This window comes from Euwallacea fornicatus, chromosome 3 (genome assembly GCF_040115645.1).
Source record: "Euwallacea fornicatus isolate EFF26 chromosome 3, ASM4011564v1, whole genome shotgun sequence".
NCBI lineage: Eukaryota > Metazoa > Arthropoda > Insecta > Coleoptera > Curculionidae > Euwallacea > Euwallacea fornicatus.
The window spans coordinates 4,758,204-4,777,428 of record NC_089543.1 but is presented as its reverse complement, the minus strand read 5'-3'; the positions used below and the strand labels follow the sequence as shown (position 1 = coordinate 4,777,428).

Here is a 19,225-nt window from a genome sequence, read left to right as displayed (position 1 = left end):
TGACACTCAAATAAAGGCATAACGCAAAGAAAAAGATTAATTCTCGGTTTGTAATCTCTTAGGCGGATTACAAGGCTTAACACTTGTGGTTAGAAAAACGACCCTCTTAGTGTCGCTCTTATGTTCCTGTCTATTCTTGAGATAAATTGCCGCGATGTACCGAAAAGAAGCAGGAATTGTCACTAAATTAATGAATGACCGTTGTGGAGTAACGAGGATCATGATAAAGGCGGAAGAAGCTTAATGTATTGGAGGCTAATTACCTTTAAAGATTTTAGAATTTGGGTATTCATGGAGCACTTTACGGTACTATAAATTAAGTAACATAAAATCACCGTCCACTAATTGATACTGGTTGCGTTGGCAATGCTAGCGTATGGAATTATGTAGTGCCAGCTGGGAGAAGATTATTCAAAGATAAAACCAATATAAAACAGCACACATGGTATTATGGCAGATCCAATTTAGTTTCTTAGTCAGTGTCTGAAAGTACCTATGCAAAATTGTATGCACATTTTTTACCATTTTTATGTTTATATATAGCAAAGAAATATATAGCAAAAACTAGGAAATCATCCAGATTCTATTTAGATAAGCTTGACGGTTGATAAAGAGTGAGAAGGGGCCTATTTTTCAACAAACTACTCTGGTTTATTTTGAACAAAGTGAGATCAATTGGTTCCCTTGGCCCCCCATATCTCCAGATTTTCCCCCATCAAACACGTGTAAGCCATTGTAGGTAGAAGCCTCGAAAAACATTAGCAGCCTTTCGCAATGCTGTGCAAATAGGCTGGAATGAAATCCCTCAGGATGAGTGAATCCCTCTATCACTTTTCATATGAGAATGACGATTTTATGACAAGCGTCGTCGGTTGTAATGTAGTCTTAGAAGAGGATTGACTTCTATAGTGTGGACTTATGTCAGGAAATAAATACACTGCTCAGTACCTCTACCCATAAATGTTTAAATTACGTTGTATTCGCCTTCAGAATGGCTTTTCCGTTATGTGTGATAGGTAGCTCCAACCCTCAAAATGGCGCCAACTCACTCGTTGGCATCGAAATGAATAATTTATGGCGTACTTAAGTCACTTAAAGATTGACATTTAAATACATATTCGAAGAGTTGCATATTGCATAATACTCCATAAAAGAGGCATGCGTAAAGGATGTGGAACCATCCCAAAGAGAATAAAAATGTTGCACCTTTCGCTGCAACAAAACTTTAAACAGCTGAAACATGCGGATGCAGTAGTGAAGATAAATGATCAGAAGAACCGATAAGAAGCAAATTAACATTAATATTCGAAATATATCAATGCAGATGAATCTAAAATGGATGTGACTCATAAACTTTGAAGTATTCGCGTTAGCTTTTGCGGATGTCAACTAAATTCCTTATTAACGAGAGGAATTCCGTTTCTGATGGTCAAATGATTATACCTCTGGTCATGGCAATAATTATTGTAATATATAAATCAGTGGCGGTGTCGTCAAAGGGGATCCGTTCGGCGCAGAAAAGGGAGATAAAACACGAATGGGATGACAAAACAAGCAATGCGTCGCGCATAGACAAGTGAAAGCAAGCGACGCCTTCTGTGACATTACGACAATCCGTGATTCTCAGTGGTAGTCAGGCAGTCGTGTCCGAAGGACCGACATACGGCATTGGATGTCACTAAATCGGGTCGGGAAATTGGCGCGCTTTTCCGCTCTGCCACTTGTTGAACGCGGTACCTTTTAGCAATTCATCGTACAGTGGTACCATATTTTCTTGGGTGACCGTGTAAGTAACTTTTTATCTTCCGCATTTAGTTAAGCAACTCTAAACATATTGATACACCAGAAGTTATCGGGTTACGCACTTTTGTTTACTAGCAGCATGGCAACTAGATTTTCCCGATGAATATGCGCTTGTGATTCAAAACAAGACGCCTCAAGTCAGTAACAGCGACGCGCGCAGTCTTTTGGGCAATCTAAAACTTGCGCGCAGCAGGGTTGCGCACAATGTTTATAAACATTCATGTTGCCGGGGGTGAGTAATAATTTTCGCGTATCACGTGTTTAGCGTGAGGGGAAAATTTACAATACTGAAAACTGAAAGAAAGTTTGGGCTTTATAATGTTTTATTCTTTAAGACTGACCGGTTCCCAGGACACCCATATTTTATCAAATCTCGTATATCGGTGTTCCGGAAGCAATCGAATAATTGAGTATCGGGTTATCGGCTTCGTGAAAAATATAGAGCGATTTTGCGAAATTTAGGATAATGGAGGACCAAAAATTTTCGCTGCGGACCAACAAAAGGAAATCTTCAGCCAAATGCTGAAAGATCTAATGACTACCACCAGACGTCATATACATCTCTTAAGCAACTGGAATCAGAAAGTTGTCAATTCCTAGATTTCCAAGACTTGACTAATCCTCCCTTTTTTTCTCATGATGCTCTATTTTCGATAAGCTCCTGCCTCATTCAGATTTCATAAATAAATATTTAGTGGTGAACTTACTATAAATGGGAGTTGTTGACCGGCGTGCGCCTGTGGACTTACAGGCAGTTTCTCGTTAGGCTTATAGCGCTCATTGATGATGTGTATTTTCTCACATAGACGCTAGCGGATATAGGTTAATGTCTGATGTGTCAGTCTTGTTTCCAAGAACCTGGTTCTTCTGAAGTTGATATCAAGAATGAACAAATTCAAGAGGTTCAATAAGGAAAGTTTCAGGTTTAACACGTAGTTTATGTGATATGTAATCTTATAATCACAATAATTGATATTGTTCCTTTGATTATTGAACTGAAATTTAAATTTTTGATTTAAATAAATTTAGTGATTCAAATTTACAGTTTACATAAGTCATCTCTTGAGTCCTAGTTAAACTCTTGATAACCTCTTTAGGACTTATCATATCTGTCCCATACCGTTTATAGGACCTGGAAATATCGCCAAATTGAACTAGAAAAGTATTCCTGCAATTCCCATTGTTACAAATACAGGTTATTCGTATGTAACTATACAGATTTGAAAAATTAGACTTCCTGCGGTGTCTTTTATTTAAAAAAAAACTAATGATAGATTTAGCATAAAAAATTGTTGTCGAGGTACATTAGTATCCGCACAGTCAAATGGATGACTATGAGGAATAAAGTGTTGGTTCAAAGAAGAGTCTTTTAAGTGGTGGAATATAGAAACATAGTTCTTCTATTGGATTGCACCTGCATCAAGAATAATGTGCCTGTTGATGAGCGTGACTAACCTGAGACTTTCTACGACTTTTTCAATATATCACTAAAGATTGAATACATGAGAGAGGAGTAAAGCCCAAATTTTTTTGCAGATAAGGTTTAATAAAAAATATGGAAAATTCTTTTCAGAAAATAAAAAAACCTACAACTTAAGGTGTATAGTCAGGAGTACTTAGAAGCTTCTCTTAACGATAAAGGAGGATGACACAGGCATTAAGATTTTCATTGCTTGATGTTACCATTACTTATAATCAGTAACATCGGAAATTCAATAATTAAAATATCTAGTGTGTACTCGCCTAACGGACACTTAACTGAATGTTTTAATAAGCTCGACTATAATTTTAATTATTTGAGTATTGAATCATGTAAGTGCTTCACCTGTACTGGTTTAGTACTCTCTTCCCTCACAATATATGGGGAAAATTCATGACGATCTGCTGGTAGAATGACTATGTTCCTTTTGGTATAGGAGAATTCAATTCCAAAACATCTGTCTTTTTTTTATTTGTCCAATATGCTTGCTTCATTTTGATGAATTTTTAATGCGTTTTCTCAGCAGAAGAGTTCACATTAAAGGCGTTTCCTAATTTTCAACTGGTTCAAATCTATTGCCCTTCAAAATAATAGTACTGGAAGGAGCCAATGTATTTTCAAATAGTTGGAATATTAATTTATTTTATATTTTATAACGTTTTTGTATTTTTTTGTATAATTTCGCGTAATAATTTCTTACGCAATATACAATACTATAATTAACTAACCTGAACCAACGGTTTTCTTGAACATCTTGAAACTAATTGGTCAAATAAATGTTAGTTTGCGTATTGTTAAACAAATGAATATTTTTCTCCATCGATATGGAGATTCTCTAATACAGTTTATGTCTGAATGCGCAGGTCCAAGAAGGTCGAAAGTATATCTTCGACGACTTACAAGGCACTAAAACATTGGCCATTATTTTCCCTATAAGTATCCTATTACTCATAAAGACGGTATAAAAGATACGTTAAGTAAAAATGCGCATTGCATGGAATATTTCAGAATTCCTTGGGTAACATAAAGCCGTGGTAATAAAATGGAAGTCGTTATCCCAACATAAATGCACCTGCACGCCAATGACATCGCGACCGTCTTGACATCCTTTGAATAACGTATCATTATCGGTTGAGAAAAGTGAAAGGAGATATGTAAGTATATAGAAAAAATATGTTACTTTTACTAGAGAATTCTGAAGTGTTAAGTCTGTTTGCCTTCCAGCCAGTTAAACGTCATGTATTTGACATAGATTCGTGTGTCTATATGATAGCTATTCTTCCAATTAGCCGACTAATTAGGATTAGTCTTCCTCGGTTTGGGAAATTTGCCTAAATATGTAAATTTATGTTTTACGGGCCAAGAAGCAGAAGCGAGGTGTTGTTGATGGTTATTAAAGACCGCAATTGACAAAATAGTAGCGATGCACTTATAAGTATTTTGAACATTTGCTATATGGTGGAATATAGAATAATTGCACTTTATTGCAATATTTAATTGCATTGTTGACCGATATTTATCGTTTATCGATAGATATATTTATTATAGCATTTAAGGACACTGTCCTCAAATAATCATCGGTTAATATCTATAGATGAGTATCCGCAGTGCGGCTGTGTAACTTCTTTATGTAGTGTTACCCTTATTTCTTGCTAAAATATCATGTTTTAAGGTTTGTCGCATACATTATGAAACATGAATATATAGTTGTTGTATACAAGATACACGTGGAGAAACGCAAGATATGAAAAAAAATGTGAAACTGTAGCATCTTATATATCGAGAATGGTGCATTTAGGACCATAGGTTTATTTAGTGTTTTTTTATTATTTCATAGAGTGCTATTGCTCTTTGAAATACTTCCACGATCATATGTTACGCCCTTTATATGCTGTATATATCGTCTTTAGTTTTATGCTTCACCATAGCACGAACACAATTAACCAGCTCAGAAAACCGAAGAAAAAATAATTGCAATGTTGTGAGGTATTGAAACTCCCCCATATTATAATTGGCAAAAATTACGAAATTGCACTTATCATCGTTCACATTATACAGTTATTCCTTTTAACACTAAAACAACTAGGTCAGAATGGGAATCATCCCCCATCGAACTAGTAAAGGGGATCGTACTGACCTACATTCATATTATAGGTTTGGGGTGTATTAAATGATGTTTTCGCCTTGCTCACCCTTGCCCGTTTTTCTGTTCCCTTATTTCGTCTAAGCTAGTGTCTGTACGTATGTAATTACTCTTGAAAAATAATAATAGAAACATTTACAAAATTTATTATATAATGTGTAGGAGTGGAGCCAGTGGGATAAATATAAATATATAACATACCAGGTTATACACGTATTTATACAGTAAAATATAATTCACGTGAAGCTCATTAGAGTCAGCATACTTAAAGTATTATAAGGTTACGATATTTTAACAACGTGGCATGAAACCTGTAAAACGCTAATTTCTTCAGATAAGAAATATCCTAATATGATTTTGCACAAGTTTGGATGCACTGCTAATTGTAAATAGGTATGACTCCTAAGTTTACTAATATTACTTCTACATTTTCATATAAAATAATAATTGCCTTAATCTTAGAACAAAAAAAAATAGACATTATACAGAAGCAATATACAACTGGTCATATAGCCGGTGTGGCACGTTAATTGAAACTCGTTAATATGTCAAAGACGTTAACGTTCCAACATTATTTCGGCTTTCTCAGGGCCAAAAATACATTGCCAACATCATCAATCAAAACATATAAAATATTTTCATGAATATTTTCTAAATGCAGTCAACGCCATTTTTTTCTACGTTCTATTTTCGTCATTTTTTCCATAAATTTTTTCACAATTTCTATATTTTTCACTAGTCGCTTATGTTTTTACTGGGAAATACAAGACTTATATTTTTACCCTTTTTTTAACAAATGAGTAATATCGTTTACTATCTATCTCCAATGTTTTCCTCCATCCTCCCAACAGCAACTCTTTAAAAGCGACCGAACTCCGACATAAAGAACCTGCACATAGAAATGACGGGAATTTTAAAAAGTCGGACTAAACATCCGACTATCTGTAGACCGAGCATTGGATGACATCGGGGCCAATGATACAGGTGGGTCGGCCTGTCGCGTTGTCACCAGAGCGGTGGGGATGTCACCAAGCTCTGCACACGCTTGCGCGAGGCGGCGACCGCTGTCACCTGAAATACGCCTCTGATTCCCAGCTTCAGGCGACCTCTAGCGGCCGTCGAGTTTCAGACGGTGACGCGATTCAATACACGGACAACTGGCGTGCTGCGAGGTTGCCATTCGCAGCCTCTAACCGGGACATATTTATGCGTTTTGCCCATTTTGAATCATTGCAGCAGACTTAGAAATAGTCCATCAGGGCGGAACTTTTGTCGACGGAAGTTTTTAATTAACGAAAAAAGAGATATAAAAGTCTCAGATAGTCCTAAATCAATATTCTAGGCAAATTTTCTCATGATCTCTAGTCCTAATGTGCAAAAAGCATACATGTCGACGTATGCCTATTTTGTTACCTCGTTATATAACAAAACTTTAAAATATGCACCATGTAATTTCGCTTTATGTACGAGAGCAAATGTTATGTGCAGGAAAAGGCGGAGCCAGGGCAAAATTGTCACTGAATAGACGATTGTCACTTGTCGCAGGGGTAGCGCCTGCGCGACGTCCTCAGGACCATAGGTTGGCGTCGCAGCTGGCGACACGCCCGGCGTCCAAGCGACCCTTGACCCTACGATATCCCGGACACACAGGAGCGGATTCCCAGTTTCTTAATGAGCATTTTCAAGAAATTCTTTAATTAAATTTAGCATTGGTTTTTGCGCATTATCAATTGTCTATGTAAGGCCCTAAGTACGGCAAAAAAAATAATTCCAAGTTGTAGTATATGACTTTGTTAAAGGATCTAAGATATATCTTAGGGGCCTTTGATACGCTTGCGGGTGTCAAATAAACCCCCATCTTTCGCACGAATTTACAATGCTTACGTGATATGTATCCCAATAATATAGACACGTGTGTGGCCTAATAAATAAAAGGTGAAGAATAATGAAAATGGCAGAGATGATAAAAACATTTTAGTCCCACTCTGGCTGTATCACATGAGCTCGCCGGCTTCTTCCTTCAGACTTCGATCGAGATCGTTTGACGCCCTCTATTGTACTAGTCTTATGCAAGCATTTTATCCTTTTTTGATGACGTGTTTCATATTATAAATATTTAAAATTATACTTACAGGAAAATGCTTGATGGTAGATAATAAAATCTTTCAGATATTACCTCTGTTTGAGTTTTGTCAAATAAAAATTGTTCTGCAATCTCTGTAAGGGGGCCGTATGCTTGGCATCTTATAGGTACAAACACGTTTTTTGCGCAAGCGCGCCCTCAAGTCGCTACTACACATGTGTGATGTTTATAAACAACTTTGCCGTAATCTTATCATTTGTCCCAATTTTTGCTATAATAAATTCAATGTAGGTACCTAAATTAACAAGAAAAATTTAATTAACTTAGGAAGGTGTTATTGTCTGGCAAGAGAATTATTTTCTCCTTTAGCAATAATTACAGATTCAAATTCATGTGTTTATTATAAGCTAGTGGGGTTTCATTGCCAGAATATGACCTTAAACTTATCTATTGTATTCTAATATCGGCACAGGACTAAGAGATTGCTGACACATAACACCAATAGGGATTTTCTGAATCCATCGATACTCATATGAGTGTGCAAGGTTAAGGTCTGTTACATAAGAAGGCGTTTTAGAAAAAAATATATTTAGTTGTTTTTAATTTGGGTTTGTTGTAAATTGAGTTTTTTGATGCTTTTATTATCTGCATTTGGCAGGCGTTTTAGGCTAAGTGTTGATAAGATTGTCGGTGTGAAGTTTGCCGCAAATAAGATACGAAGTTGTAACTTTACAAAAAATCGTATAAGTATACAGCCATTTAAACCGTCCAGTGGTCAAAATGGTAGTTTTTGGTCAGATAGTAGTTTTGTTTTGTCTTCTGCAATCCATTCCTTCATTTTACTCCGCTCTTCGGAGTTCATCGGCGACAGTTGGAAGGATTCTGCAAAGTTGCGCATGCGTTCCCCTAATGACGTGAACATTCACGTACCTTAATGTTCCTTCGTATGCGGGAAAAGTGAGAGTAAATTACGTATTCAAATATATAAATTATGTTAATGAATATTTTAATACGAAAAATGGTATTAGAAGTTAGTTTTCCTGGGACGATCGAACTTACAGGGTATACACGAAATGACGCTCAGGCTCTGCAGCGCTTGCCCTAATTCAATCGACCTCGTATTTGTTACGATCACCGAGAACCTCATGAGTGAGCTCCACGACTGGACCCCGTCTAGGTTCAGGAGTGAAACGTTGATTTTCTTCGAGCGCTAAAAAGTGAAATTGAGGAAACGCAGCTTATCAGTTCAATCAACGTACAAACATATTTTATTTCTTCACGTCTGATTATAAAAAAGATTGCATGAATTCGGTTAAATTATATAATTCACGTGCTTGTGTTAATGATTTTTGTTACCGCTACTATCGGCTATTGATGATGCGATCACTGGTGGTGGCACTTAAATTGCCAGTCAAATGGGCAAAATTTTCCGAAGCGAATTAAAATCGTAATTTTAATTCGATTCAGCAAACAATGATCTATGCTCGTATAAATAGATATTTATCTAACACGTAATTTTTTAATCCGATTTAATGATAAGGCACCTTCGATCGAATGAAAAATACTTCTTGTTTAGTAATCATTTAAATTTGAATGCAACAATGTAGGTGATTTTAAAATGCCATATCTACGCGAACTTGATAATGCCACTACTAGAATTAATAGAATAAAACGTGGAACATAGTGCTGTTGCACAGGGATATAAGTTTCATTGTTCGCATTGTCAGTGGGTAGCCAAAATTAATTAGCAACGTTGTACTGAAACGTAATACACAGAGTATATCAATATCAATGTTTGTTAACCGTCCCATTCGATAGACAGAATTTTAAGGACAGTGGTGTACCGACCGATAATGACAGCGTTTCTGTTAGAATTAATTGTGTTTGTATATTAGATCAGTATACTGGGGGAGAAACTGTGAACGTAAGCGAAAGTCAAATGTTTAGCCTAAGTGGATCCCTAATTGCGAGTACATATTTAAATAAAATTAAAGAGAAGAATATCGTTTTTAACCGTGAGCATTCGGTCGGAGTCGAATGGGCCGGTATGAAGGAAGCTTCCCATAAGTCAGTAGGTAGTAGCCCGATCCAACAGCGTGAGTTTGTATCGCAGCAAACTGATGAATTTCAAGGCATGCGTTGCGTTACCGTACTGAATAAAAACCATTACTTCGCTGAAATAGGCCTAATTTGTTTTATTTCTTGGTCACAATTTAATTATTTAGTGAAGCGAATTCGCTAATTTGGCGCCAAATCTTTAACCGGGCATGACGGCGATGTTTTATTAGACGATTATGAACACTTGGTTTAGTGATTTTGCAGTGTTTGATGTCCGAGAATATATTTATTTTCCCATACTATGAGCACTTCCCATCACCCTTTACGGCCTGTTCTGAATGTAAGTCTTTCGAAGGATTATTTCGTTATTTACTCGTTTGAAATTTTGAGGAGATTAGACATGTTATTAGCAGGGCGCAATCCGCCCGAACTCTCCTCGACAGTACTTATGTTTCTATGTCATACCATAACGCACTCAGAGCCAGTTACATAAACACCTATGTAAGTTCTGGCTAACTGTGTCGAGCTATTGACAGTTGACACGTTTCTGCACTGGTTCGGCCATTTTGCCCGACGCAGCTTTTGCCATTGTGCATTTTGACAAAAATGTGTTTGTCATACGTATAAAAATAATGCACCTACCCTACCTGAAAATGAGGTTTGTGACAGAGTTAGAACGACGACGAATGTGACGAAACTTATTCAGCCTAAAGAGAGGTTTTTTATCTAAAAGTATCTTTCCTAAATCTATTAAATTGTGTTCAAAATTATGCTAAGACAAAGATTGAAGGAATATTGCTGCAGTAAATTGTACATATTTTTATTTACATACTCTTGACCTTTTTCATATTATGCATGCATTATTATATAGATTGCCAGGTGCTAGGGTAGATGACACCGATGCTATTTTTTATTGTGCTTCGAATATATTAAAATGATTTGCATTTATTAAATTAAGACGCATCCATCATTCTTAGCAGGACAGTTGACTATAACTATAACTGCAACTATGATAGTTTTGTTAAATCGAAGCAGCTCACCAAAATAATTAAAAAAAAGCATTTGTGTTTGGAAAGTTGGTACACTCCTCCCCTTCTCCACCACTGGTGCTTTTAAATATAGCACATCAGATAAAAATAAAGGGGCATATTTCCTGATATTTAAAACGTATTGTCTCCCAAACTTCCTGAGTTTAAAACTATTAAAAAAATCCTTTTTATCGCCGACACATGTATATGCCGTCGATCTTTATTCGTTACGTAAAAATCAAAGCCCCCGCGAGAAGTGCAATACCAGTACACGAAGAATAAATGTTTTTTAGGGGTGTCAAGCAAGTTTTTCGATTTAATTGAGCAAATTCGCGTAAAATTATGACATTAAATTAATTTTTGCAAATTCATTTCTGCCCCACTTTTCTGCGGTTCTTGTATGGCCCCTTTGTTGAGTCCGAAAGCTGAAACATAGGCAAACATAACTCCAAATTTCAGTAGCGCTACAGAAAAAACGGCTCTGATGAAGCATTCATGCACCTGCTGAAAGTGATCGAAAAACGAGCTCGTTTTTTATCAATTTAGTCCATAATATGTTGACTTTTAAAACTGGAATCACCTTCAAGCAGATTTTCTTGTTAAGTTTATATCGTAATTTTACTTAAGAAGCACTCCCTTCAGGTCGAATCGGTTTTTGAACTGAGTTCCTATTCAATGTGTCACCTCTCATTCCTTGAAATCTAACTAATACCAAGTACCGTACCTGTGACTCGAGCGAAATAGAACCCAACCTGCGACCCAGGGTTCATTTGAATACGTAAAATCATATGTTGAGAGTTAAAAATACGCCCTGCATACTGCATTTAATGGTTTATCGAGAAAGTGCTCTAAACCCCACATGATAATTTTCTTTCGATATTGTTTGTAAATAGATATACTTGCGAATAGCGTAATAAAAATGAGATTATATATTTGAATGAAGCAGAATTGAACAACTTTCCTGGTGTGGCTGCCCTACTGTGTATTGGACTCATCCGCCCTTCTTGATCGTTTCAGTAAATAAGGAATAAAATGCGAATGGAAATACAGGGGCAATACTAGATTTTGGAAAAGCGCTATCAGAAGATGTCAATAATTGTCTAAATTCATAGATAAAAACCGCTTCTGTGTGTGGCAAACTACCACCTGAAACGTCTTAAATTATTATAAATATTTAACCTTCTTATTCTACAATATTTCCTGGTATTTATTGATTTTGTGCATCTCAAGTCTTCTTTATATTGTGGCATCTTGGCAGAAAAAATGAATTAAATTTATCACGGAAAACGTGAAAAAACTTAACCGAAAGCAATTGTGCCAAACCGAACTTATTAACGTTTTTGCGCTCCCCTCTGAGCAAAAATAAGACAAGAAACAACAAGTATTATCATCATTTTCCAAGCGAGGGAGGTCAACAATTAAACTTCCAATCAAAAAATCGCATTTCATTTGGTATTATTAAACTTAATATAACAAATATTTTGAGTTTTGGTTATAACTTAATAAACTGATGGGATTTCGACACGCATGTATATTTACGTGGAAGCCATGAATATGTAGAAGAGCATCGAGTGATAATAAAGTTATATCGAGAGTTATATTAATATAGCTGATATAAAACCCGTCTGAATGGCTGCTACCCGTGTGCGTGTTTTTCGGCCATACTGAAAAGCGACACATATTGGAACTGTTGAAAAAACAAATGCTACTTTGATTAGTAATAGGTTCTTGTTATATAACGTAGTCCTTCACGCTATGTATTTGTACTCGCAAAATCACGCGATCCGAAAATCTATAACCGTTTTGTACGAAGTGTTTAACGTGGAACTCCCAACAGAGAAAAATTGTTTAGGAACTTTAGAATTTTATTCTTTCGAGCACCGAGAAACACCATCCTTACACAAGTTTTACACAAGGTACCAGATGTTCTGAGAACAGAATCCTTAAATGAATGCCTACAATCCTAGCCAATGGAATAAGAGACACGTTGAAAGGGTTCCTTCATCGTGAAATCTCACAATGAGACTTAGGAAGACCATTGTGGAAACCAGTGTCTCCGTTAGAAAAGAAATGGGCCCCATACCGTAAAGATACATAATGGCTGACTTGTTTGACTTGCTGGACATTATGCAAAATAATGGACATATAGGCAAGAATGAAATTGATTCATTTTAAGTATAGTGGTGATTTAAAAACAAGCAAGCAGCTTAAGGTGATTTTAGTTACCAGGCGGCATCGGCATTAACTTGTGAATACATTAAACCAGAATTTAATGTAAGATAGGAGGATGATTTATTTCTGGACGCCATTTAATCAGCCTCTATTTAGACACGTTTAATGCTAATTCACTTAAATTTATTATCGTTGAAATTAATGATAATCGCAACGACGACCCTTAATTCTGCTCTGTTATTTATATCAGATGTCTAATGGAAATCCGGGTATTTCGTTCTTCCTCATATACATCTGATCGTTTTTCGTTCAACCAATGGAGATAGCGCAAAGCTTACATTTGAAATTGCTGAGGGTTCTTAAATTCGGAAATAATTAATGATCAGCAAAAAAGCCTTGGTCTTGCACAAAATTGAAGGTCAAGACTGTAAGTAGGAGAGCAAGAACGAAACTAAGACCAACACCAGCCTTGCAAGGCTGCAAGAAATATGAGGCTTGAGTGCAAGACTCTTGCCAGTCTAGCATTTTTTCAACCGTTATTACATAGAATACGTCTAAGTTTATAATTTAATTAATTAGCCTTCAAGCAGTAAGGAGGAAGGAGACCGGGAAACGCATTAATAATGTTTCTGGGTTTGGGGTTTTGTTGGGAAATTTCAGTTTTAGTAAACTTTTGTTTATTGAACTTAGTAGTTCTAGTTAGGCCTGTGAATTGTAAAGGTTAAATTTTTGAAAGACGGGAAAAGAGACGCCAATTAGCTATTGGGTCTAGAACCTTCACCGGCATTGAACTATACTATTTTTCCGACGCCTTTTTACAGTCTTTATTAATACGAAACACGAAGACTTTGTGTCTACTTAACGCATTTGGCTTGATGGTGTGTGTTGTCCTATATAAGTCTCCAGTTTTTCGGTGCAATTATTTCATGAGAATGATTTTCTTGCCTCACTGAGTATTCCCGATTCGCAATATCTCAAAACACCGGCCGCAGTGGTAAACAACATCTGCACTTGAACGCATCGCTATTTTGCTTCGAAACAATCCCCAAGTTGTGGTGTTTACTCCAACAACTTCACTATTGTTCTTCTATTAACTTTAAATGATCTCCAGCGCATCACCGAAGCCCCCCACTTTTTAGGAGAATTCCGATCGCGCTCTATTATCACATGGTGTATAATGAATGAATCTAATGAAGACCGTTACAGCAACTGCTCAGAATTTTCTCGTTGGTGCCCTTCCCTGGGAATCTTCTTTAGCTTGAGCTCATGCAGCACAGTAGTTTCAGCGAAACGGGACGTGTTGGCTGTTATCATCGAAGGGAGGACATCAGCCATTCGGTGTTTGGCCTCTTTGCCCGCGTCTGGTGTGAAGCCTCTTTGCTTTTTGGTCCACAGTAAAGTGTTTTCCACGACGATCAGAATTTTAGGTCCTGAAGTTAAAACTGATCACTGGTTTCATAGACACACTGAATTTGAAGCTGACTTCACCAGTATGTTTCCGTGCTGCTCTTCACGGGAGCGTTCCCAGTCTAATGTCGACTACACTTTATTTTTCAAGTTTGCCATCAAGGTCATCAATACCAAAAAAGTTTCTATTCATAAACGAATCTTTGGGGATATACGACACGAGGCGTTAAATAATAATTTGAATTTTACGGTGCTAGTTTTACGGCCCCAACGAAAAGTGCTTAGCATACAAGGAGTGTTCGCGTTGAATAAATTCATTCTTTTTTGAATGTGTTGAAAACATCCATTGTTGTAACGAATACAAGTGCTACCTATAAGTAGCGTACAAAGGTTTGAAAATAATGTAGGCGCGATGTGAACTGATTTATTGTTGATGTCGCCTTAATAAACATCGACTTATTCAATAGACTTCGGGTTAAAAATTATACGCCAGCCCTTCGCAGGTTGGCATATTTAGGTAGCTTCTACTGCTAGCCAGCTATTTCGTGGGAAATCAATCAATGGCTCATTGTCGTCATTGTTGTTAATTTTCTTTTGCTCCCACAATGCATTCAATTAGTTGTCACTCATGGCAAATAAATTGTGCACCTATAGAAATTTTCGAAATATCGCATGCGACAGCAGTGATACGACAATGGGGTAATTAACGCACGTGTGAAATAACGACAGCGAAAGCTGAAGAAATGCACTTTCTTCGATTTAAAAATGGTTAAAGGGTGAAGCGACTGAAACTGGAAGTTCGGTAATTATTTTTAATTCGGTTACAACCGTTTTTATCACTGAACTGCAAAGCATTAACTAACCTTTTTGAACATTTCCGTTAATTACACACCGCGGTAACGATTTAGTTGTCATTTAATTGACTTGCGTGTTAAGAAACTTATACGAGATCCTGCAATTACGAGGAGCGCAGCCTTTAAAACGCCAATCGGATGAGTTTGCTATCTTTTATGTCTTTTTTTTACTTTGCATCCCATATACCCACTATTATATACATGCTGCTTTATAGTCCCTTGCATCGCAAAGCTTTATAGGCCAATTTTAAGTTTTGATTGTCGGGGAAAATACCATTTCACGGCAATTTGTACGTATTAGAAGTTTGCATAACGTATTCCAAAGTTAAAAGTCGCATTTGCGCCATCGGTCATAATTATTAGGATAAGATGCGATGATCGGCAAAGAGATATAAATCAGGAAGGCCGTGCGTCCTCGTCGGGAAGGACTCTGGATAAAATCGTCCCAGATCTTTTTCCAACGCAATTCTTACATGGAGCCTGATTTTCGCGTCTGGCTCAGGCCAGAACCCACTGGGGGTGACCAAAGCGCGTTCCACCAGTGGTCAGAATCTGACGACGTAACAGCTTTTTTGCCGTTGAAGTTGCGGATAAACGTTAAAATGTCCATGGCTCTGTTTAGTTGCTCGTTCATGTGGCGTGAACAATGCAGTTGTCACAGAATTTTGCAATGGCCACATAACTGGAATCAATTTGTTCCAGTACATGTTCCAAATTTATGCAATAAATCGAGAGACAAAGCGCCTAAAAATACGCAAATATCTCCCAATTAGAGAAATGAAATGTTTAGCAAATAGTTGACCAACGCTAAAACTAACCTTGAATTGTTAGAGATAGTACTGTTATTGATGTGGTCATCGTTAGAGTTTTATTCAGCATTTCCCTAAAGACTGATAACGAAGAAACTGACTGACATTGAATGTATTTTAAGTAATAAATTATGTTTGCCCTCTTTGACATTTTGATCTTGGAATAGCGAATTTTTGGTGCTAGGAAGCGTTGCAACACAAAAGTTTGGATAAGGTTATGGTTTATTATGCGGAGTGCGTTACCTATCGCAACATTGATTGATAATGACTTAATCGATGGACCCTCATTATCTCACATATATGCCTTCAATGACTTTATTTACTCTAAAATCATATTCCTAGATTCACACGTCCCCGTTTCCTTCATTGAGCATAGGCAAACTCCTTCTAATCACTTGGTACAAGGCATATTTCCTCACCGCATCGCAGTGGGGAAATATGCTTTTCCATTACTAGAGAAACCAGTTTTATGACCCTGCTTGTTATTAGCGAAATATTCTCTTCATGTTCTGTCAGTACATTTTTCCAATAGGTTTAAGACACTTCATCACAAGTCCGCTATTTTTAACCATGAGGAAACGCCGAAGCAAAAATAAACCCATTACTATACCAAATCAGTGCAGTTATAACTCTATAGACAAAAGCTCATATAATCTTCTCCAGAGATGAATCCGTTTATTTACCTTTCAGACGAAATTAAAGTAATTTTTCAAATTGTATATTGCTGGACCGGTAAGACACAAAGCACCAAAAAAGTATTCGATAAAATATAATGATAAGTTTGGCGGTGATTTTCGATTAATAATTGAAAATTACTTCAGTTCCATCCATGGACATATAAATCGAATTTGCAGGGGTTAATCTTAATGAGACAATAATTAATGATCATCAATATGGTTGATGCTTTTATGTTAAGTAATTGCAAACGTTGCTGCAACTGCAAATGACTTAATAATCGGTTTTACGAGATAAAATGGTGGAAATTTCCATGGACAGTTTGATATGTCTATGGTCGCGTCGATGGGCAGTATGCTTGGACAGGGCCTTGTTTAATCGACAAACTTTTTATTGTTTTTTATTTCGGTCACACGATGGGTACATCCAATATGGCCCCGGGTGCATTAAGCTTTTTCAATGACCAGGTGTCCTCCTTTGTGTATAATAATCGTACATCTATATACCGGTTGTCACAGAGTTGTAATGCAATTGCAAACTTGAGAAAATAACCAACAATTTAAAGGCGGTTTAACAGGATATTCAAACAGATTATAGGAAAAAAGTGAACTGATTAAGTTATAAATAAGAAATTATTAAATATTTTCCTCTCAACCTGCCTTAGACGTCTGGTAAGGTTGCTGGTTCAAGTTTGTAATTGTTTCAATACAATGTAGCAGTATGATTTAATGTTGCTGCCGTCTGTGACCGCGTAAATGAGTACCCGCACACTACTCCTCATTCAGTGACAACTGATTTTCTGTGATGGAAGGGAAAACTGAGGACTGCAGATTCAAGGGACGAAGATATTGTCGAAGAAAGGTGGAGTTCGATGTGTGAGACCAGGTGGAAGGCCAGTTTTGCTGAACACATTACCAGTGGGTGAGAGGGAGAGAGTAACTGCTGAAGGGTGGTAGTCTCGCCCATGATGCAGGTGATACTCGCTGAGGTTCCGTATGTGATTTTTGTCGAAGATTACAAATTATGGAAAATGTGTTCCCTAAAATTGCTCCGAAGGCTGCAGGCTCCTCCCGAGCTGATGTTTTTTTAGCAAAAAACGATTAAATTGCATTCGATCAGTTTTTAGTTTCACACACTTAACACGTTACCGTAGAACTCAACTGAGGTGGTTTTTGCTGAAGTCAGGCCTGTCCTTCTCCACCTCAAACCTGTCCAGGTCTCAGTTGCGTAGCGTTTGCGGCACTTCGGAAGTGTTCTGTTGTTTACACCCTGTGCGGATATTTGGTAATACTTAGTATTTTATGTAATTAGACCTCGTTATTCTTGTACATTGTGCAATCGTAGGCTAAAACGTGAAAAGAAATGCAAACATCCATATTTTACTAAACCCGAACAGTATTTATTGATCACTAAAGTAATTTATTTGTGTTGACACTGCTGCTATTTCTCATGGTCATAATAACCGCGATTATTGTGGCTCGAATTCCATTTTTAAACGAAAGTTAAATTTTCAAGTCGAATCGCTGGTTGAATGCAATAATCACACGGTTGTCACCACACCGAGTTTTGGGCATTTGCTAAGTTGCAAAAACAATCATCCATTTAAAGGCAGTTTAACAGGGCGGCTGTAAAGGTATAAAACCATCGCATGACTGATTAAAGGGGATTTGTTAAAAAGTCATTGTCTTGTCAACATATCATGCCGTATGTCGTTCGCTTAACCGAAGACAGTCCTCTATGGTTCACAATTTTCCGACGGTTTAGCTCGAAAGCGTGTCACGAACATTTTCATATTAATTGCTTATCGAACATGTGTTCGACCTAAACAAGCAATGCCCTTTTATTTCTTTGCAGTTTGACAGCTCTGCGGTTTCGGTTCACGAAAATAACCATTGTCATCTGGTTCTTAAAGTTTTTAGTTTCGTGATAACCGAGTTCACCCGTATTATAAGAGCTTTCAATAATTAACGACGACGTACACTTTTATCCAAACTCTATTAAAATTTCAAACTCCATTACGCCTAATTTGTCAAATCCCGCTTGATACAAGACAGCGAAGAGCGAAAAGGGGGTTTTCCTGAATGGAAACTTCCACGAATGGGGGATTGTTGTCATCAAAGCAGACGCGATAGATTTATTTTAGTCATCAATTAGCGGCACGACAATAATTCATGAGCGGCCGACGAGCCATCACTAATAAAATAAGAACTGGTACCTTTAATGGACCCGATCCTTATCAATAAGGGCACATTAGCCGGAACAGAGATGTCTATAACGGGGGCGTGGCTGAAACGAGGCGCACTTTGATCTACCAAACCGATAAAACCGTAATGATAAAACGACAATATCGTGCCATTAAACTCCGCCCTTTAGCTGACAACATCACAAATTATCACCCTCGACCCTTAAAATATGTGTTTTTGTTGTAGTAGAATTTAGATTTTGTTTGCACCGTTCTACGGGGTGTCAGAGAAACAATGGCACGAATGAGTATTGGTTGTAGCCAGACTTACGTAAAAGTTGCTTGTTTTCGTTCTACAGGGTGTCATATAATCTCATAGTCGCTGCTGTACAGTCTAGAAATTCCTTCTAGGGGAAATTTTTAACTACAAAAAATTCCCCTAAAAAAAAGGAAATCAAAGGGCTCTAAATCGGGACATCGTGGGGGCCACAGGTATTCGTCGAAAGGTCTTGCATAAACCAACACATTGTC

The 19,225-nt window shown here is 37.2% G+C and overlaps 1 protein-coding gene across 2 annotated transcripts in view; it reads left to right on the top strand.

Annotated features, from left to right (window-relative positions):
* The first annotated feature begins 1,647 nt into the window (after nt 1-1,647).
* The window catches only part of LOC136350577 (zinc finger protein basonuclin-2-like), a 95,485-nt gene continuing 77,907 nt past the window's right edge, over nt 1,648-19,225 (top strand). The window contains exon 1 of one of the 2 annotated variants that reach the window (XM_066302435.1): nt 1,648-1,786. Coding sequence is in view for 1 of the 2 variants with exons in the window: in XM_066302434.1 (XP_066158531.1) it covers nt 9,869-9,907 (39 nt within the window). In the remaining variant the exon portion in view is untranslated. Of the gene's footprint in view, nt 1,787-9,596; nt 9,908-19,225 lie in introns of those variants that run through there. The other variant, XM_066302434.1, reaches the window with a different exon arrangement.